This window comes from Drosophila navojoa, chromosome 2 (genome assembly GCF_054131105.1).
Source record: "Drosophila navojoa isolate 15081-1374.11 chromosome 2, UAZ_NAV_1.0, whole genome shotgun sequence".
Taxonomy (NCBI): domain Eukaryota; kingdom Metazoa; phylum Arthropoda; class Insecta; order Diptera; family Drosophilidae; genus Drosophila; species Drosophila navojoa.
Genome location: NC_142890.1, coordinates 31,605,305 through 31,628,107, shown reverse-complemented (window position 1 = coordinate 31,628,107; position 22,803 = coordinate 31,605,305). Strand labels below are relative to the sequence as shown.

Below are 22,803 nucleotides of genomic sequence, written 5' to 3'. Positions count from 1 at the left end.
TCGAGCAGTCTCGACTAACGCTTTCTTAATTGTTGTTGCTTATATTTGTGCATATGCACAATATCAAAATATCAATAAGCTTCACTCATGTTTAAAATACAATATCCTATCATATCATTGATTGGAAACAGAGGTTCATGATGTCAATTGGTTACTCCCAGACGTTTTATTAACACTACAGCCAAATTTCGAAATTATATCAGTTTAGTAAAATACTGACTAGAGATGCCTGATTTGTACAATTCTGAATATTCTTCATCAGCGGAAAGGCAGATGAAGTCAAAGCAAGTTTGTCATACATTTTCTATAAATTGTCAAAAAAAATTTATTCATGTTAAAAAAAAAAAAAAAAAAAAAAACTGTTGAGTAGTTTATCGATCACTTTGTCAATTGAGTGGCATAAGCCGCTGATTAAAAATTGTACATATTTATTGCAAATTCATTTAGATATGTATATAGATATCAGTAATTAACTATTTAAAGCTTACATCCTATTAATTACCATAATAATATATTCTAAGAGGTTTGTACAAGCTATTGAACCACAGTATCCATTATACGATATTATGATATTAGTTAATCTACCTAACTAATGAAAGGCATCTTGTTATATTGCATATCCTCGTATGAATAGATACATCCATACAATCACCTATTAAATATATTTTGAATACAACGAGTTAAGTCATTAATGGTTCAACTATGGAAGTGCACACCTAGGCTACGCTTGTATGTTAACATGTTCGGCTGGAATGATTAACGAAATGGAATATTAATAGTATATATGTGATTTGTTACACTCTAGAAATTGGCTTATTTGGCTTCACAAAAACACTTTCAGTTATTCAAATAATTGTCATGGCGTTGGTGTGATCTTTTTATAGTGCCATTCCAAGCTCTTATTTATTATATTTTGCATGGCTATACACATTGGGCTCAATATGCAGCGTCTCTGTGCATTGACAACATTTGAGGACGAACTCTTGCAATGGCTATCCATAGGATCCCGATTCCTTAAGTTATCGTTAAACAGTCGAATGTTTGATATATAACAAGACTGTTTGACAAATTCCTCAGCAGTATTTCTCATACTTAAGGCCGCCAAATCATTGTCACTCGGTTTCATGTTTGATTCGCAATTATGGCACCCGCCGGCTCCGTAAGATGCGTGAAACTGCATATTAGATGGAATGCCTGTAAAGGTTGGGCTTCTGCCTCCAAACGGATATTGAGAGGAGTCGTTCTGCCTTTCATCATTGCTGTCGTCACGCTTGGGTATTACTGTTTCTTCGTAGTCCATAAATGTGGAGGCGCAGGAGGGCTGGTATATAACCGCGGAAGCGTGGCCAGAGCGACCAGAGTTTAATGGAGTGCCCTGTTCCCAAGTGTTCGATCTCGGATCGTAGACTTCTACAATTGACAAAAAGTTGTTGCCATCAAATCCGCCAATTGCGTACAGCTTGCCATCGAGTGTGGTCAGCGAAAGAGCGCTCCGTGCAATTTGTATTGGTGCTACCATATCCCAAGTTTCGTTCTCCGTGTCATATCGCTCTACCGTAGCTAGCTGCCGAGTGCCATCAAAGCCACCCACGACGTAGATATACTGATTAATGGCAGCTACACCTGCATTAATATTCACAGTATATATTCATTTACATTATGTAGATTATAGAGTGAACTTACCTGCTCCACTGCGACCCGTTTGCAGAGGAGGTAAGTAGCTCCATTCGTTGTTCTCCGGATGATAACATTCTACACTGGCCAAGCGTTCGTTGCCATCAAAGCCCCCAATGGCGTAAAGCAGGCGATTGACAACCACAACGCCAACGCCTAAGCGTTTGGAATGCATGGGCTGGACGAGAGTCCATCGATCTTGGTCAGGATCATAGCTAAAAGCCACAAATAAAAACAATGGCTGCCATTTTGTGTGTGTTATAGGCCACTTACTATTCAACAGTATTATGGTATTCCATTCCTGCAGATCCACCAACAGCATACATTAGCTCATCCATGACTGCCACCCCGACTCGATGACGCGGCACAGACATCGGAGAACAGGGCCGCCACGTTTCACTAATGGCGCTATATCGATCTACCCAGTCGGAGTCGTATGAAGAGCCAATGTTATTGTTTCGTCCGCCCACTGCGTAGAATCTGCCCTTAAGAAATGCCGCTCCCAAACCGGAACGTGGGATGCGCAGATTCGGTAGGGTGGTCCACGTCTTGTCATCTACATTGTACGCTTCTAATATATCCAAAGAATGACGGAAAAATCCGCCAGCGACGAAGATCATGCGCGTCGTGTTTGGCGTACGCTCCTTCACGCCTGGGCACTTGTGTAATGTTAAGTCCTTGAAGATCTTGGCCAAATATTCGCGGCAGGCGGGAACCTTGCGGAGCACGTCACAGTTTTTCATCTGCTCCTTAAGGAAGTTGGGCGTTAGAAACTGGCACCTCACCGCGCCAAGAATGTGTTCCATTTTGGAATGGCGATTGTCCTCGTCGTATTTCACCCATTTCAGGACAGCATTGTATACATCGCGCTCCTCCTGCACGTTCAATTCGTCGCGCCTTATAAGCGCTATTAACTGATAGGCGGACAGCTGCAAAAATTCCTCTTCCTGGCACACCTATGATTCGTACAAAGATTATCACGATTCTATAATACAAATGGAATCTTTTACCACTCGTAACATACTTGCATGAAGTGTCGCTCTATGAAATAGTTTGCTTTCTTCTGCAGCTCGCTGCAGCTGTGTTGTTCGGCAAAATTCGCAATGCCGATAGCATTGGTTGGATCCAACTGCCGCTCCAGAAACGCACAGCACGCATCAATGACATTCTGCACCTGAAACATGGTTGCAGCAGGTAGAAGTTGACACACGGTGACTTCTGTGACGCGTATTTGTCCAGTATACATAAAATAGAGAATACGCGCCATTGCCGTCGGGCATACCTAGGAAAGATGACCGTGCTGTTCATCCATTATAGACATAAGCTTTAGCTATGTAGCTAGACTCTACTTACCCCCTGGAGCTGCACACGCGACATCTCGGACTCCTTCAGTCCTCCAGTAAACATGGCTTTAAAGTACGGAGATGCGGCAGAGAGAACCACCTTATGTGCGGGAAAGAGCTCCTTCTTTACCTCGAGCACAACGTCTGTGAGCATCCCATGGGACCGCATCATGAACATCATCTTTAGCGCTTCCTTGGCGTAGTTTGACATGCAGAAGGTCATGTCATCGTCTGTCGCATCGTGGTCGTCTATTGCCCGTGCAGAGTCGAAACGACCGCAAGGTGTTGAAAGGGAACATCTGTCAGAGTCTTCGTTCATCTCTATGTCTGCAAGTAGAGAAGATAGCCATAAACGACAAATCGGGTTATATCCTTATGGTGTGCAATAATATGTATGCATGTGTTTGACGATCACGTGAGCTTCTGCAAATATTGCTCTTACTATTCTAGTTTCCGAAATTTCCTTAATAAATGAGCCACTGTACATATGCTGAAACAAACATGTTTACAGATTTGGGACACCACGCCTCCTTCGTCACTAATTTGTAAAAAACATATTTCTAGTTCTAGAGAGTTATGCTTTAGAATGTACAAACATTGTAATGTTATGATTACGTCTTGAAAGTTTCAATTAGATTGTCCGTCCATAAAAGAAATTATTTTACAATTAAATGAAGTGAAGTCAACTTTTCACTTATTTGTTTAGCGGCTATCATATTGGAACCTATCCGATGCAAATATATTAAATTTCGACTCATGTGCATATATATGGGTAGGATTGGAAGGAATGTACCTGGTGCCCACCAAATACTGAGCTCCAAGATCAGCAGCTAAAACCAAATATGAGCTATGGCAGTGGCTGTTGCATGGTTGGGCCTGCAAGTCGGGTTTGGGAGTTGGATACTTAGTTTTCATTGATGGTAATATGAACAATAACATGTACCTATCCTCTTTAAAGAAGAATTTGCTCCAAAATGCAGAAAAACTGGGTCTAGAAGGGCGATCCCGATTGCATCAGGCAAATGACCAAAACAATAAACCGGGTATTGACTAGTCCTGGTTGATCTGGAACAGTCCAAATGTGGTAAATCCGCTGGCCAAGTGGTCATACCTGAACGTTATAGAAAATTTGTGGGCAAAATTTGGTGTGGCCATTCGGTCCTGTTGGAGGATTGGCCAAAAATCTCCAGCGGAATCACCCGAAAATGAGTAAACTCGATGGAATCACGATTCAAAGAGGTAAAAATATTCTAATTTAAGAATTTTTGGACAATAAAGTCATTGAAAGTGAAGTGTACGAAATAAGCTGTGACATTGAAAAGGCCTTTTTTTTAGTTTTCATTAGTTTTAAATTTTATTATTTATAAGAGAAAAATAATTGAATAACCAATAAATAAGACCTCATTTAAATTTTTTTATATCTTTACTGGTTTAGCGGGAATACGGTTTCAAAGTTTTACTATGCTGCTGCACGAAATAAGGTGTGAGCCACTGTATATACACAGTAAATCTGAAGTCTCCAGGTCTAAAAGTATTCAAATGAGGCTGAAAAAACCAAATCAAATTTTCTATAAAAAAAGTTATCGAGTGATTTATCGAAAAAAAAATAAGGCAAACTTGTACTGCGTATGGTATACATGAGTGGGCGCAGCTCTCTAGCTCTTATAACTTCTGAGATCTAGGCGTTCTTACGGACGGATGGACAAATGCAATGAGTCTTTCTGCCTGTTACATACCCTTAACCAAACCATTATACCCTGATTTCCCATTTTCAATGGGTTCAGGTTATAATAATATTAATATATTGAATTGCTGTTCAGTTTCTTTAGGCATGCTCCAGGCCAACATTTTTGGACTCTCATATGCGTATTTGTTCAGAATATGATACGAGAAACCAAAATAGATTACGGATCTATATCTTTTAAATTAAGTAAGAAATGTGCGACCATGGAATACCCATTATTGGTAATCGCACCTAGATTCGAAGTCTTTTGTCTTTTACTTTACATCACAGTATAGCAATATAGAATAGCTGCATCCACCCGACTAGACTTTCCTCCTTTGTATAGAATTCGGATTTGTCGCAGCTCGACCGCGCTGTCGTTCTAAACAAAAAATTTCGCGATAAGACCACTCAGCGCTACCCCAGGTATGAACAAAGTCCAACTACACGAAAAAATACCGAACCAAATTTTTGCTTTGAAGAACCCTTTTTTCGTTCTAAGATTTTTACTATAAGTTAAAAGGATTTTTATCATTCCGTGACTCTAGGTACTACCTACCTATTTTAAAATATCACCATGATTTCATGTTGACTTTCTAGACATTTAATTAAAACTATGTATATCTCACAAGGTTTTTAATTTTAATCTAATTTTATAACCTCTTCTTTGAGGGTTGTTCATTGGGTTCATATCTGTAGTTCATAGTTCTGTGCGCAATAGGAAAATGAAAACTATCACCACACGATTTGAAAGAGATCAGCTTGATGAGCTAGCACCTTCGACATTGACTGATTGTGCGTACGCCAGAATCGAAGCGAGCAAATTTCTGCAATATCATCCTCTTAATACAAATCTATACAACTGGTAACAGGTGACAGGTAGCAGTGGAATGCTAAGTTTTAGGTTTTAGTTATGTACATATCAAATACGGCATTCAATTTAAAGTTTTTCAATTTTAGAATGGTCTGTAGAGATAGTAAAAAAAGAAAGGCATTTCATAACATTATCGTACAGATTGAAATTAATTGTTATTCGCTAATTCGCGATAACTATAGGGTATTAAATGTGAAGCATTTATTAAAAGTAAAATGCATGTCATGATTCTAAGCGAGAAATCAACGTTAAACTTATATAGCAAAAACGACCATTGTGAGTCAACAAAATGATTAACAAAAGTTGACTTCACTTAAATCTGTTAAATAGTTATCAATTTGTAAAGTCCAAAAACAATTTTAGCTGAACTCAGAATCTACACATATGTACATACGTATATGAATATAATATACACAAACAAGACATTTCAAACCATCCAGACACTTTTGTTAGGTATAATAGTCCTTGGGATATTTCAATTGTTTTTATTTGAAATCATTAATTTATGAAAATATAATGGAAACGTATATTTCGTATTTATTGTTTATAGATTTTCGGATATACGTACAAATACTAAGTAGGTTATTAGAGAGTATCCAATCTTATAATAAAAGACAGTTTAGAAAATTTTCGAAAAATTTGTACATGTTTACATACATATGTATATGTATGTATATAGATTAGCTACGTGCCGGAAATACGTCTATATTATTGCACACACACACACATACACATAAGTATACCAGAGTGACGCGCTGTTAGAATGAGTCTGCAAAAAATACGCCTATCTTGAGCGCGAGGAGTTCCCTTCACGTTATCTCAACCAAATGCGCGATAAACACATATACATATATACATAGTGGGAATGAAAGAGAGGGAGAAATAGTGTCAAATCATGCTGAGCATGCACAAATGCACACATGCTCAGTTGCTTGCATACATTTACGGTATTCGCATACACATACGTATGCATAAACAAATGCCTGGGATAAAAATAAATAGTACAGCGGAGAGTGAAAAACTTTTGTTATTATTACTGTAAAGACGTTTTAAAATCGAAAGGTTCATATGAATGTAAATTACAGATGTAATTGCTGCAGGTTTGCGGTTAAGCGCCAACAACTTGTTGATTTTCTCAATTCGTTTGCAAATAATCTGGAGCCCATGAATTATTCTTATTGTCTGTATATTCATATAAAATTTGCGGATTTGTATTAATTTTTAATTATGCTGCAAATATAAATTCTGAGAGTGTATTGCTATCACGTGTACAAATATTATTTAATTTTGTTATGTGTATCAAACAGCTGATAAATTAGTTAATATGTTGGTAACGTTTGCGTCATTATTTTCAATGATTTATTGCATATCAAAGCGTTTTTATACAGAATTGATTGAAAAATACTCAATTAAGTAACACTGAATATATTAAACTCTTTTGCATTTAATTACATTTTATTTATAAATAATAATACCGTTTGTTATTATTCGTAAGCAACACTCACGACCACAACTTGACGCAAGTCTCAACTATCATTTCAGAGTAACCATATAACCCAAAATACCATACGGGTATTCCTCGAAAATTTATATTTAAAATTTTTTAAATTGAAAATTGCATGTGATTTTGATAACTGTCGTCTAAAGCATATTTAAAAAAAAAAACACAATTATAAAAAAATGCTTCCACATTTCAAATCATATTTCATCTTCTATCAAGATTAATTGCGGTATAGCAATGTTTTTCAGTATTTTATTAATACCGATTATAAGTAAATTCGTATTTTATAGAAGTAGTCATACCAAATTTTTCCCTGCGAGCTTATCATTTTAACGCATAACCAATTAAAATATTTGCATTTTAATTATGGCAGCATTATCTATACGAAAACACAGCGCATCTGTGATATTTTTCCACGGCTCCGGTGATACCGGACCGAATCTAATAGAATGGATCCACTTCTTACTTGGCCGAGACTTTAACCTTTCGCACATAAAATTGATATACCCAACAGCTCCAACGCAAAAGTATACTCCATTAAATGGGCAGCTTTCCACAGTTTGGTTCGATCGACGATCAGTGAATATAGCAGCTCAAGAAAGCAGAAAGAGCATGGCGCAGAGCTATGAGATTGTTAATAAGCTAATCCAGGAAGAAGTAGACCTTGGCATACCGCTGAGTCGCATAATTGTCGGTGGGTTTTCAATGGGCGGTGCCCTAGCTTTACACGCCGGTTACCATCTGAATACTGGGCTGGCCGGTGTATTTGCACACTCATCTTTCCTTAATCGCAAGTCCGTGGTGTACGAATCTCTGGAAAGCCAAAAACCAACACAAAGCGCACTGCCGGAACTTCGTATGTTCCACGGTGAGCGCGATACATTGGTTCCTCTGGAATGGGGGCTAGAGACATTTGAGTCCCTACAAAAATTGGGTGTAACTGGCACATTTAAACCTCTAAAGAACACACTGCATGAACTGAAAAGAAGCTCCCTTCTCGACCTACAGGAATGGATAGTTAAAAAGCTTCCGCCCTTAAGTAGTGAAATCGCCAATAAACTTTGATTAAATGTAGCTCCAATTTATCTGGAATAAATGTTATGAAATGATTTGATTTAAATTCTATTTTTTCTAAATTTCTGTATTTGGAATGAATCCGTTGCAATGGATGGAACCACATAGGCAAGGTTTTCCATTGAGCATTCCATTATAATTATCTTCTCCAGCATAGTGAAAACATAATTCCTCATTGGCGAATATATCACGTTTAGCAAAGATCCCTGCAACAGATTCAAGCAAATATTATAAATTTAATTAGCCGGTAGACTAATCTCTCACCAATCTTTGGTATGGGGCAGTTGGTTCGTACAGGTAAAATCTTGCAATTAGGTTGACAGCTATGGTTTAGATAGCGACCGATATTTCCACGTTTAGAGGGATCTACAATCGTAATTAACCGTGTCTTAGAATGCTCATAAAGGCATAAAATGTAATTCATTTGACAACTTTCATCAATAATTTTAATGCGCCTTTGAGCTTCTGATGGAGTCAAAAGCTCACCTGCATATTCACAGATGAAAGCCCCACGAGGGATATACGCGGTAGTCCGTAAGCCCTTAGATTTGTATAATGACGATTCGAAAACTTCGAGTTTTTGGCGCGGCCCGTACTGCACTCGACGATTAAGACATTGGCTAATTTGGCATTCGCAGAGCTCGTTGCACTCAATGATAGATCGAAATTGTTGACTTTCACTTGGAATGACCACCAATTCGTCCTCCACACGCATGTATTTAAGTCCGCCCTTGTGACAAAAATCAATGTTATTGCAGCAATTTTTATTGTTTGAGCATTTACATGATAATGTCAGATGCGAATTGTAGTCATCCTGTAGGTGTCTGAACTCTGGACTTCCGTCGTCAGGCATGAGTACGTTTTCTAAAATATACTCCACATTTTCCATATGGTCGTAATCATCTTCAATTTCAATTAATGCTGCCATCTTCATTCATCTGTTGCATTCGGCTTGATTTCCTCATTGCAAGAATCAAATACAAAGTTGCATACGTCGATACGTCGAAACATCGATATATCGATACACAAGCGGTCACACAAATATAATTGGTATTTATTAATAAATGAAGCCTTTGAAATGGAGCCTTTTCTATTTTTTTTTATTTCCTTGCGCATTATAATTTTGAGTTTGATATCATTTTAACTAAATACTAGATACAATTGTATATTATATTTGAATGCACGAAACAATTTAATGTTTGGAATCCATTTTAGCTGAATGATTATTTTAAAAAATATTTTTTTGGAAAAAGAAAGGAAAGTTTACTCAAAAGTGTTAGTTGAATAAATGTCCTGTACTTCATTTTAAGTGACTTCTTTAATCAGGAAAGTCTGTTCTATAAGTAGTACCGCAAAAGGAGATATCCGGCGAGACATGTCTAAACAACATAATTATATAAAATAAGTTATTTCTGTATAAATGGACAAAAAGACAAATGCACTATATAAAATATAAATGATATAAACCTTGAGCAAAAAAGTTACTTAATTAGTTACTTAGTAATAGCACTAACCAGAGTTAGTGGTATAGTGGTATTAGTCATAAAACACAAAAATTATGATGAATGAATATTTGTAAATGTATATATGTATGTATGTATATGGGAAATGGAGCATTTGAAGCGTTGCTTTTAAATACCGTTAATTTTGTTATGATCCATCTATCATCAACGAACACAAATTTGCAAACCAATAAAATCGATAAATTGAAAACCTATTTGTGGCCATCGATTTGTTCAACATCTACCAGGCACGCATAAAGTAATAGCTGCACGCAAGTACATACAAATAGGGCTCAAAGCATAAACTTCCTATAGCCGTTTCATCGTTTAATGATTCTACCATTTTCGCAGGCGCAGCACTTACACCTTACATTTACAGAAATATGCGTGTGTGTGGTCATGTACATACATATATACAACTGCACATACTACCCGCTTTGTCAGAGTCCTTTGTCTATACAAATCACACTATACAACATAATTTAAGAAAAGAAGAAAAATTGCAATAATTTTTCAATAATTTTTCTTTTTACACACGTCCAAAAATTAGCATATTATTTTAAACACAATTTTTTTATTAAACTGCGTAAGCTATTTTATTATCTAAAACAAAAATATTTATATATATGTATATATATATTTAAAATATTATAAATACTCAATTTTATTCGTTAATTTTTACCATTTGTAGAAAGCGTGTGATGGTTGTTGTGGTGGCGTTTGATATAAATGAGCTTACCACAGTTGGTATCTCAAGCTTCAAACCCACTTGTGTCTTGTCCTTTATTTCTAGCTGGCATTCTTTGTTTCATTTGAAAGAGTCTGGTAACACTCACACAGGCAGCAAATGCAATTCATAAATAGTATCACTAACCGGCCTATGTGTTCTCTGGTTAGTGATAGTATTTAGTTTTGTGTACCGAAACACAATCCATATTTAGCTCATTGTACCAAAACTGAACATGGTACTCTTAGTCTATTCTCTTAAATTTATAATTATATTTATAATTGTATATGCTTGAAATTAAATTATAATTTGTATATATTTTTATTCACACATACATATATACCATGTAAATATATGTATGCACATACTGTGCATAAATTTGTACAATTAATATACAATAACAAAACAATTATTTGATAGTACCACCACTGACCAGAGAACACATAGACTAGACATGTAGAACAAATTTTTCTACACCTCGACACTGTTAAGTTGAGGGACCACTATTCTTCGTATTTGCTCGGCTCGGTCGCTGGAGGTTCAAGCAGTGAAAATGCTGCACGTCAAAAACAGTGCGCTATGAGCGCTCAATCGAAATGGTCACGATTCCGTATGAAGCACAGCTATGTGCCATTTGTCCTACTCTCTCTCTCTCAGTCCCTCTCTCTCGCTCTCTATGGTCGCTGAAATCATCACTCTCAGCCGCAAACAAAAATTTCAATTTTTGTTCGCGACGATCCCAGCTCTTTCCGTTTGTGTGAAGGGTATACCAAAATTTGTAAAGCGTTTGCCACGTTCATACAAAATGCTAGCTTTTTCATGATAATTTCTAAAAAGGGTATGAAAGCGTTGATGCTCATAATGAAAATATTTCCGCGATGAGCATGCACACACACACTCTCCCTTGCTACATGTACTATGAGAATTGGTATGCTTGTGTGCGAAGTTCTTGCTGCCTGTAGCAATTTTAAGTCCCCGCGTTTGCATTTGGTTGATCTTGTGAAATGCTCACATACATACATACATATGTATATATGTACATTTGATTGTGTGTACGCATGCGATGCGATGGTCACAATTATGGAATAGCACTTGTAGAAGCATTTGTTTGCCTATTTGCCATTACATGTGCGTGTGTGTATGCATGGGACGTGAACTTTAGCGTGCTTGTGTGTATGCATGGGACGTGAACTTTGGCTGCCTACCTCAACTAAGAATTGTCTGAATGATTTTGGGTTCGAAATGAAGAGGCGCGCTTATACATACATACATATGTATGTATGTATGTATTTATGTAAGTAGCTGATTAACTAAAGTGACAAGTGCATATGCCAATTCTTTTTAGAATTTTTTTTTATTGTCATGCACCTGTATATGTATGTAAATATATTCTGATATCCTTCTGATAGCCAACCCACGATCATTAAAATTAAATCCAGGTGCTTAAATATAAGCGCGAGTTACCCGCCAGTAACTATACTACACACATACACATACAGTATGAGTTATTCGCCGGTCACAGTGCCACAAAGAATTGGCATATGCACTTGTCACTTTAGTTAATCAGCTACTTACATAAATACATACATACAGTGCTATTCCATAATTGTGACCATCGCATCGCATGCGTACACACAATCAAATGTACATATATACATATGTATGTATGTATGTGAGCATTTCACAAGATCAACCAAATGCAAACGCGGGGACTTAAAATTGCTACAGGCAGCAAGAACTTCGCACACAAGCATACCAATTCTCATAGTACATATAGCAAGGGAGAGTGTGTGTGTGCATGCTCATCGCGGAAATATTTTCATTATGAGCATCAACGCTTTCATACCCTTTTTAGAAATTATCATGAAAAAGCTAGCATTTTGTATGAACGTGGCAAACGCTTTACAAATTTTGGTATACCCTTCACACAAACGGAAAGAGCTGGGATCGTCGCGAACAAAAATTGAAATTTTTGTTTGCGGCTGAGAGTGATGATTTCAGCGACCATAGAGAGCAAGAGAGAGGGACTGAGAGAGAGAGAGTAGGACAAATGGCACATAGCTGTGCTTCATACGGAATCGTGACCATTTCGATTGAGCGCTCATAGCGCACTGTTTTTGACGTGCAGCATTTTCACTGCTTGAACCTCCAGCGACCGAGCCGAGCAAATACGAAGAATAGTGGTCCCTCAACTTAACAGTGTCGAGGTGTAGAAAAATTTGTTCTACATGTCTAGTCTATGTGTTCTCTGGTCAGTGGTACCACTAACCAGAGAACACATAGACTAGACAACTAGTGGAAAGCTTTTTGCACGCTTTTTCTGGGAGTTTAGCACCCCAGACTGCTTTGAATTCGCTCGGCGAATTACTTTTAGGCTCGAGCAACGAAAATATACGAAAGCACAATCATTTCGCTTCACGCGCTCGACCGAGATGGTCAAATGTTGAACAAAAGATCCCTCTATGCTCAATTGTTCCCCTTGCTCTCTCTCTCTCTGTGCTCTTTGCTCTCTCAAATGTGTATATGTGTGTATGCATGTGAGCACAAGCAGCAGCTCTGAGCTGCCAGCTCATGAAAATTGAAATTTCTTCGCAGCAAGAACCCATGCCTTCCCTTCTGTGTGAAGAGTATACTGAACTTATCAAACCGTTTAACAAGCTCGTACAACATATGTATATGTGTTTTCGATATTACTTGTGGGAAGGGTATAAAAGCGTTGCTGCTCATCATGAAAATGCTTTCGCGACGAATGTGCACGCACACACTCTCCCTTGCTACATGTATTATGAACATTTGTGTGCCTGTGTGCATAGCTCTTGCTGTCTGCAGCGATTTCAGAGCCCCGAATTCGCATTTGGTAGATCTTGTGAACTTCTCACACATGCATACATGCATACATGCATATGTTTGATTGTGTGTACGCAGGGGCCACGATACTCACAAATGATGGGGTGGGTGATCATTGTAAAAGCATTTGACTGCCTTTGTGCCTTTATACATATGTGCGTGTGTGTATGTTTATGTATGTTTGCATTCGACATGAACATTGGCGTGTGCCTACCTCAACTTAGAATTGTGTGAAGGATTTTGGGCTTGAATTGGGCACCCTTTTAAAAAGGTTCAATTTGACCTGTACGTGGATTAATATTTTGTAAAAGGGTCAAATTGACCTGCATATGTATGTGTGCACAAGTGCATGGGTTCCAAAATCGCATCCCATTTTGCCCACTGGGATTAATCAGGTACTAAATTGTTCTGATAGGCAAACCCACGATCATTGACAGAAAATCAGGTACTTAAACATAAGCGCGCCTGTTCAATTCAAGCCCAAAATCCTTCACACAATTCTAAGTTGAGGTAGGCACACGCCAATGTTCATGTCGAATGCAAACATACATAAACATACACACACGCACATATGTATAAAGGCACAAAGGCAGTCAAATGCTTTTACAATGATCACCCACCCCATCATTTGTGAGTATCGTGGCCCCTGCGTACACACAATCAAACATATGCATGTATGCATGTATGCATGTGTGAGAAGTTCACAAGATCTACCAAATGCGAATTCGGGGCTCTGAAATCGCTGCAGACAGCAAGAGCTATGCACACAGGCACACAAATGTTCATAATACATGTAGCAAGGGAGAGTGTGTGCGTGCACATTCGTCGCGAAAGCATTTTCATGATGAGCAGCAACGCTTTTATACCCTTCCCACAAGTAATATCGAAAACACATATACATATGTTGTACGAGCTTGTTAAACGGTTTGATAAGTTCAGTATACTCTTCACACAGAAGGGAAGGCATGGGTTCTTGCTGCGAAGAAATTTCAATTTTCATGAGCTGGCAGCTCAGAGCTGCTGCTTGTGCTCACATGCATACACACATATACACATTTGAGAGAGCAAAGAGCACAGAGAGAGAGAGAGCAAGGGGAACAATTGAGCATAGAGGGATCTTTTGTTCAACATTTGACCATCTCGGTCGAGCGCGTGAAGCGAAATGATTGTGCTTTCGTATATTTTCGTTGCTCGAGCCTAAAAGTAATTCGCCGAGCGAATTCAAAGCAGTCTGGGGTGCTAAACTCCCAGAAAAAGCGTGCAAAAAGCTTTCCACTAGTTGTCTAGTCTATGTGTTCTCTGGTTAGTGATAGTACCTAAAAGTAGCGTAGCACGAGTCAACCTTTCATTATTATGCCATGACTCCGATCACTAAACCGTACTTGCATATGCCATATAAATACATACACATGTATTTATACATGTGTGAGCATGATATACATATACCGCCATCTCTCTCACAAATCGCTGAGTAGCTACCAGACAGTTTTCGTTTTCAGTGTCTCCACATCCTCAGGCGTGGTGCGTTGTGTGTGTTGCGAGAGTGCACGAAGTTGGAGTGCGTTCGTTCTTCCGAAAAAACGCAGCTGCCTATTTACTTATACTTCAATAAAGCTTAAATAAATAACTTAAGATGTGCAAATGCTTAGCCGGAAACGTTGCATGCTGGTAAGTTTATATTGATACAAATGTTTCACAAATTGGTTTGTTAAGTACGTATGTTCATACGTACATATGTAAATAAATACGTACATACACATGTATCTATGTATGTACGTGCGGAAGTGAATACAAAACGTCTGCGTACATGGATATTTGTATGTAACGCATTATTCTTGAGAACATAAAAATACGAATCTTTGTACATGCATAATATACAAAGGCATAAATACATACATACATATATGTACATATACATACATATGTACTTACATATAATGCAGCAAATAAATACATAATACATGCACGCATATATATACATATATTTTAATGTTTGTAAAATTAAATAGAAATTTTGTGATCGTAATGATTTAAGTGTTTCGTTTAAATGGATTAAACATCTGTTTCCTGTAGATATTTATGTGTGTTTGGTTGTCACATATGCAATAATATAAAGGAATAATATAAAGGAAACGATTTATACATACATAAATGAGATAAGAAAAATAAACAGATATGTTTTTATATCCAGTTCTATATTCGGTATACATAAACAGAAAAATACCGGCGAAATTGTGAGACATGTGTATTAAGTGTTGTCAGAATCCCATGCATATATAGGCACATATCACATAAACAATATTATGAATATTGGTAGCGTAAATTTCTTAAGAGTTAGAATTAATGTTACAAGCTAAAATATACATACAAATATCTCAGAATTGTATGTAGGAATTATTTATTAGCTATATATATACATATATGTACATATATGTTCAAATGGACCGGCGTCATATGGAAATATTAATTCTACAGCACCATTGATGGGAAATATTACAGTCTTAGCGTAAACAGAGTACGATCATTAATACATAGGGAAGCGCAATATCTTGCATGTATTCTTGAAAATAGTATATGTTTGATCTGAGCCAGGAGCAACTGTTATGCAGTCGGTTGCGATTGTAACGTATTTATATCATGTATAATTTTCTTAATATATAAATTCGTAATATTACTAGTCGTTTCCTTACAGTTGTTTTTATAACCTTATTATCTTATTTGTTTTATATTTGAATATGAAATATATTTAGAAACTTTTGAAGTTATGATAAATATTATAAAAAAATATAAGTTGAATAATTGTGTTGAATAAATTAGCTGATTGTTTTTATCAAATTAAATCTGAGATATTATATATGAGTATAACCATTAATGTTAGCCTACTAAACTGTTGATGTTGCCCAATGACGCAAAGTTCATACCACGCTAAATTCAAATGGAAATTTCATGACAATACAACATTATTGCAGGAGAGCAAATATGAAGTAACTATGAAAAATACATACATATGTACATACAGATTATATATATAATAATTCCTAGAGCACTGAAACCCTCGTTTCTCACATTTATATATGTATGTGTACATACACCTCATGTTTTGGTATCTCTATTACAAATGCGTATTGCGTATTCGCCTGGCTCCAGCTCGTCTCGGCTCCACTCAGGCGAGACAGCATAATGATGTAGTATTTGTGCCGCTATCCTTTGTGGTAGCACACACCCAGGATAATATTCAGTTGGCCGCCAGCTGGGCACCAATTTGACATTTTTATGCATAAGCGCCCAGAAAACAACAAGCTCGCGTGCCCAAGGGTAGCATTTACTGTATTTCATTTCCAGTTTTATATCACCCACTTTATTTTTTTGCCACAGAGTGCGTAATTCATAGAAACCACCACATACAACCTCATAAAGTAAATAGATATGTAAATAGCTTATCAGGATCAAAAGCCATCAAGGCATGTCCTGTTACTTTTTAATAAATAAATTAAACTTATAATTTGTCTTTGTAAAAATACATAATGATCGATAAATAGGGGAACAATTATTAATTATTTCATTACTCTCCATTACAACCTATATCTTATAAATGATCGAAATTCAATTTACTTTTCCTTAGTATATAACAATAGTAACAAGAAAGAAAGGACTGCGCTTGGGTTGCGCTGCAGTGTTGGCAATATAATGAGACCTTATTTGTTGAATAATTTAATTTCTAGACGTACGATCGTAATGAAACTTTCAGAACGTAATCAGGATGTCTAAATGTATGTGTATACCGAAGCACAAGTCTCTAGTATTTGATATACGACTTTTAAAAGGATGATGGTGAGGGGTTGGATTTAGGGCTGGGGGGTAAATTTTAACAAAAACCGAAATTGTAGAAAATACATCTTTATATATATTTTAAATTTGGAGATAGAATGTTTTAACTGATCTTCGATAAGGTTTTTTTTATCGATAAACAGTATCGGAATGAGTTATCGTTTTTATACCCTGAACCTATTGAAAATGGGAAATCAGGGTATTATGGTTTTGTTAAAATGTATGTAACAGGCAGAAGGAGGCGTGGCAGACCCCACAAAGTATATATATTCTTGATCAGGGCGACGAGCTGAGTCGATTTAGCCCTGTCCGTCTGTCTGTCTTTCCGTCCGTCCGTCCGTATGTTTGAACGCGTCGATTTCAGAAGATATAAGAGCTAGAGACTTCAACTTTTCTTTTTAAATGTCCGTAAATACAGCGCGCATATCGAGTTTTTCACTAGAAAACGATAACTCATTCCGATACTTTTTTATCGATAAAAAACCTTATCGAAGTTTCATTAAATTCGGTTTAGTCAATCGACGTTAAACAAGTAAGAAAGCTCTAGTCGAGACTGCTCGACTACGAGATCCCCTGAACCCTACAAGCAACTGATATTTCAATAATAATTAGCAAACACACACGCACACACACACACATACAAACAAACACACGCACACACATACACATACAAACAAACGCACGCATACACACACACACTCACATATACAGGCGATTGCGCTTGGGTTGCGCTGCAGTGTTGGCAATATAATGAAAACTTATTTGTTGAATAATTTAATTTCTAGACGTACGATCGTAATGAAACTTTCAGAACGTAATTATAATGTTAAAATGTATGTGTATACCAAAGCTCAAGTCTCTAGTATTTGATATACGACTTTTACAAAGATGAGGGTGAGGGGGTGAATTTAGGTGTGGGGGGTAAATTTTAACAAAAACCGAAATTGTATAAAATTCATCTTAATATACATTTTAAATTTGGACTCTAGCTTGAAAGATGTAGGAGATATAATTATTTAAGTGATCTTCGATAAGGTTTTTTATCGATAAAAAAATATCGGAATGAGTTATCGTTTTTTAGTGATAAACTCGATCTGCGCGTGATATATACGGACATTTTAAAAAAAAGTTGAAGTCTCTAGCTCTTATATCTTCTGAAATCGACGCGTTCATACATACGGACGGACGGACAGACGGACGGACGGACGGACGGACGGACGGACAGACAGACGGACAGGGCCAAATCGACTCAGCTTGTCGTCCTGATCAAGAATATATATACTTTGTGGGGTCTGCCACGCCTCCTTCTGCCTGTTACATACTTTTAACAAAACCATTATACCCTGATTTCCCATTTTCAATGGGTTCAGGGTATAAAAATAACAATGTGTTTGGCCAATTAACAAACGCACGTGCTGCAGCAACAGCAGTTTTCCAATACGTGTGCACACATACATTCAAATATCTTCTAGCACATTCTTAGAATCACATCAGCAGTTAGTTTCGTTTAGTTCTGCTAGATGGCGTTGCATCAGTGAATCTAGTTCAGTTTTCAGTTTTGACATTGCAAATAATGACAGCGGAGTGGCGTCTTGGTAGACGGCGCGGCGCTCGATCGCGAGGTCTCTGGTTCGAATCCTGCTGGGCGTATTGTAGTTTTCTTTTAATTGCTTCAAAACTTGTATATATTTGATTAAATTTCTCTTATATTTTTTCAAAAATCGAAATTGAAATTTTAACGTTTTTATTAGTTTGGTTGTTCTTGCACATTCTTAAAGTCACATCAGCAGTTAGCTTGACTTAGATTTGGTAGATGGCGCTGCAGCAGTGAATCTATTTCAGTTTTGACATTGAAAATCAGAAAAGGAGGGTGGCGTCAAGGTAGAAAGCGCGGCGCTTGATCACGAGGTCTCGGGTTCAAACCCAATGTGCTTTTCTATTAGTTTGGTTCAGGGTAGTATCTAGTCGAGCGCTCTCGACTAGAGTTTTCTTACTTGTTTAGTGATAAACTCGATATGCGCGCTGTGTATACGGACATTAAAAAAACAAGTAAGAAAGCTCTAGTCGAGACTGCTCGACTACGAGATCCCCTGAACCCTACAAGCAACTGATATTTCACAAATAATTAGCAAACACACACGCACACACACACACACACGCATACATACAAATACACGCACACACACACGCATACAAACAAACACACGCATACACACACTCACATATACAGGCGATTGCGCTTGGGTTGCGCTGCAGTGTTGGCAATATTATGAGAATTTATTTAATAATTTAATTTCTAGACGTACGATCGTAATGAAACTTTCAGAACGTAATCATAATGTTAAAATGTATGTGTATACCGAATCACAAGTCTCTAGTATTTGATATACGACTTTTACAAAGATGAGGGTGAGGGGGATTTAGGGGTGGGGGGTAAATTTTAACCAAAACCGAAATTGTATAAAATACATCTTTATATACATTTTAAATTTGGAGACTCTAGCTTGAAAGATGTAGGAGATATAATTATTTAAGTGATCTTCGATAAGGTTTTTTATCGATAAAAAAATATCGGAACGAGTTATCGTTTTTTAGTGATAAACTCGATCTGCGCGTGATATATACGGACATTTTAAAAAAAAGTTGAAGTCTCTAGCTCTTATATCTTCTGAAATCGACGCGTTCATACATACGGACGGACGGACGGACGGACGGACGGAGGGACGGACGGAGGGACGGACGGAGGGACGGACGGACGGACGGACAGACAGACGGACAGGGCCAAATCGACTCAGCTTGTCGTCCTGATCAAGAATATATATACTTTGTGGGGTCTGCCACGCCTCCTTCTGCCTGTTACATACTTTTAACAAAACCATTATACCCTGATTTCCCATTTTCAATGGGTTCAGGGTATAAAAAGTTGAAGTCTCTAGCTCTTATATCTTCTGAGAACGACGCGTTCATACATACGGACGGATGGATGGACGGACAGACAGACGGACAGGGTCGAATCGACTCAGCTTGTCGCCCTGATCAAGAATGGATATACTTTGTGGGGTCTGCCACGCCTCCTTCTGTCTGTTACATACTTTTAACAAAACCATTATACCCTGATTTCCCATTTTCAATGGGTTCAGGGTATAACAAGTAAAAGGACTAGTCGAGACTGCTCGACTAGGAGATACCCTGAACCCTCCAGTCTGATATTCCAATCACTCTGCACCTTTTTTAGGCACACTTACATACATACACACGCACGTATTAGAACGCGCACTGCTAACTGCGCAGTAAGCAGCGACTGCGCTTGGGCTGCGCTGCAGTGTGTTCAATATTAAACGCATTTATTTGTTGAATAATTTATTTTCTAGACGTCCCATCTTAATCAAACTTTCAGAAAATACTCATAATGTTCAAATGAATGTACATTCCAAAGCACAAGTCTCTACTACTTGAAATACGCCTTTTACAAAGGTGATGGTGAGGGGTCGAATTTAGGGGTGGGGGTAGATTTTAACAAAAACCGGATTTATATAAAATAGACAGGAATCTACATATAAAATTTGGAAGCTCCAAAGGTGTAGGCGCTATAATTAAATAACTAGCTTAAGGTAAGGTTTTATAATCGATAATAAAATATCGGGAGTAGTTATCGATTTTTAGAGATAAACTTGATATGCGCGTGATATACACGGACCTAGGAAAAAAAATTTCAAGTCTCTAGCTCTTATATCTTCTGAGATCGACGCGTTCATACATACGGACGGACGGACGGACAGACAGACGGACAGGGCCAAATCGACTCAGCTCGTCGCCCTGATCAAGTATATATATACTTTGTGGGGTCTGCCACGCCTCCTTCTGCCTGTTACATACTTTTAACAAAACCATTATACCCTGATTTCCCATTTACAATGGGTTGAGGGTATAACAAAATTAAAATAAATGTTCACATTTTATTATTATATGAATATGTATATTCATATTTGTTTCATACATATATGTAAATATGATAGTTATATGCAGTAAAAATATGAATATGTTGTGTGAGTGTGTATGATATATTCATGATTACATAATATTAATACTTACACATTTATCAAAGATATAACATATTCTCCAGCTGATCGATTGATATTTACCTCCTCCTTATTTTCAGCTGCTTCAGCTGCGCACTTAGTATGCTACTGTCGATAATCAGTGCATTCTTTGTGGTCATTGTTATTGTTGGGTTGTTGGTGTATTTCTTTTACTACCATGAGCAGGATGACCATGATGTCAACAAGATTAAAAATGACCTTCAAGACGGGCTTAAAAATACGTACGACAAGATTAAAAATGGCATAAATTAATAACTTAAGAGGTATTTATGATAGTAATTATTTTATTTCACCCACTATACTTTTAATTTTCTGAAAATTCTTTTACTTCTAGTGCCAACCAGTTTTAAAAATGGCCTTCAATAAACTACCTTTTACGGAATGTGTTTCCTTTTCAAACTGACCACCCTAATGACCTAATAACACAGTTCAAAAACAACATTACGAGCCGATTGATGCAGCTTTTCTTTGAAATCGTCGACAACAAACGAGCATAACTTTTAAGCTTTGATAACTATTTATAAAAATATATGAGAAACTCTAATAATTTATTTATTCCATTTATCGTCTATATACAATAAAAAAGTTTACAATATCTTAAATAAGTGTTCTCATTAAATTTTGTGCATTATTGAAAACTGTATTATTATTGTTTAACCTCTTCAATTATTTAATTGAAAAACAGAAAAGTAAATTTTCCGGTTTCACAATTTTATTGCTCGGTCTTGAAATAAAAAAAGTATATTCGTTTTGTGCAAAGTTCGTCCAGCTAACGCCTGCATACGGCTCTTGAGTCGTGGTCCTCACAATATATAATTGAGAACAGTAGACTCTTTAGGAACAATTATATATAAATTTATATAAAAAACCGCCTTAAAACAATTTTACCTTTTATCATAGTCGGCTTATTAGGACATGGCATATCCAAAATTATTGATATTTTAACCGATGGGTCGCATTCGGCATAAAAGTACTTAATTGTTAAATGTTTTAGAGCGGGCAACCACATAATATATGTAGTTGACACATAGAATGAAAATAGTCAATAATCGGTTAAAAAGTTATATATGGTCTTTATTTTTATTTAACTCAAACATATTGTGTATTAAATGTAAATATAAATATTATTTCTTTATAGTGTTAAGTAAATCGGTGCTTCTATCATAAATGTTTATTCTTAGAATGAATATGTACACAATAGCTTATTTGTTAATCTGTATATACAAGAACTTGATCTGATTGTGGTCATTTGATCATATTTATTATGTCAATATGGCAGTTATTACTTAAGTAATTTGCGACGATTCTTTAGGGACTAACACACTAACGCTAACAGCTCCTGATCATATTTTAAGAGGAGTCACGAAACTTGCATAAATAATTCATATACATAAATGCAAAGAGTGAGTGGCCCGGGAACTCTGGTTGCATCGTACTTAAATTTATTCATGTGTTTAAATCAGGGACCGCAAATAAGAGTTATGAATTTTAAAAAATTGAGGACTTTAGGAAGCCATAAGAAAAGAGGGAAAAACACACATAAGTTATTCTTTTTACGGCAAATTAAAAAAAAAGGATAAACTTTAGATTCAAATTTACAATATCATTAG

At 36.8% G+C, this 22,803-nt stretch overlaps 4 protein-coding genes across 7 annotated transcripts; 2 read left to right on the top strand and 2 right to left on the bottom strand.

The window, feature by feature from the left end:
• Positions 1 to 367: 367 nt before the first annotated feature.
• Positions 368 to 7,165, bottom strand: Keap1 (kelch like ECH associated protein 1). Of its 3 annotated transcripts, none has more exons than XM_030387726.2 (6): positions 7,067 to 7,165; positions 3,028 to 3,344; positions 2,699 to 2,956; positions 1,948 to 2,630; positions 1,684 to 1,889; positions 368 to 1,623 (listed from the first exon to the last, which is right to left on the bottom strand). In XM_030387726.2, exons 2-6 carry the CDS (start codon positions 3,334 to 3,336, stop codon positions 857 to 859), a joined length of 2,223 nt encoding a protein of 740 aa, XP_030243586.1. In that variant the 5' UTR covers positions 3,337 to 3,344; positions 7,067 to 7,165; the 3' UTR covers positions 368 to 856. The 3 variants fall into 3 exon arrangements, with proteins under 3 accessions (XP_030243586.1, XP_030243585.1, XP_017954302.1); XM_030387725.2 differs by having other exon boundaries at positions 7,090 to 7,162; XM_018098813.3 differs by lacking the exon at positions 7,067 to 7,165 and having other exon boundaries at positions 2,699 to 2,974; positions 3,028 to 3,217.
• A 265-nt stretch (positions 7,166 to 7,430) lies between these two features.
• On the top strand, positions 7,431 to 8,223 carry LOC108658597 (lysophospholipase-like protein 1). The gene has a single exon (XM_018111258.3). The coding sequence runs from the start codon at positions 7,482 to 7,484 to the stop codon at positions 8,178 to 8,180; it is 699 nt and encodes a 232-aa protein (XP_017966747.2). The 5' UTR covers positions 7,431 to 7,481; the 3' UTR covers positions 8,181 to 8,223.
• Positions 7,599 to 9,168, bottom strand: LOC115563961 (histone-lysine N-methyltransferase SETMAR). Its single transcript, XM_030387728.2, has 2 exons — positions 8,454 to 9,168; positions 7,599 to 8,395 (listed from the first exon to the last, which is right to left on the bottom strand). The coding sequence occupies exons 1-2, from the start codon at positions 9,121 to 9,123 to the stop codon at positions 8,247 to 8,249; spliced, it is 819 nt and encodes a 272-aa protein (XP_030243588.1). The 5' UTR covers positions 9,124 to 9,168; the 3' UTR covers positions 7,599 to 8,246.
• Positions 9,169 to 14,775: 5,607 nt separating this feature from the next.
• LOC149092470 (uncharacterized) lies at positions 14,776 to 21,798 on the top strand. 2 transcript variants are annotated; one of them, XM_089256246.1, is made up of 3 exons: positions 14,776 to 14,933; positions 21,253 to 21,468; positions 21,528 to 21,798. In XM_089256246.1, the coding sequence occupies exons 1-2, from the start codon at positions 14,899 to 14,901 to the stop codon at positions 21,443 to 21,445; spliced, it is 228 nt and encodes a 75-aa protein (XP_089112372.1). In that variant the 5' UTR covers positions 14,776 to 14,898; the 3' UTR covers positions 21,446 to 21,468; positions 21,528 to 21,798. The 2 variants fall into 2 exon arrangements, with proteins under 2 accessions (XP_089112372.1, XP_089112371.1); XM_089256245.1 differs by having other exon boundaries at positions 14,793 to 14,933; positions 21,253 to 21,456.
• Positions 21,799 to 22,803: the final 1,005 nt, after the last annotated feature.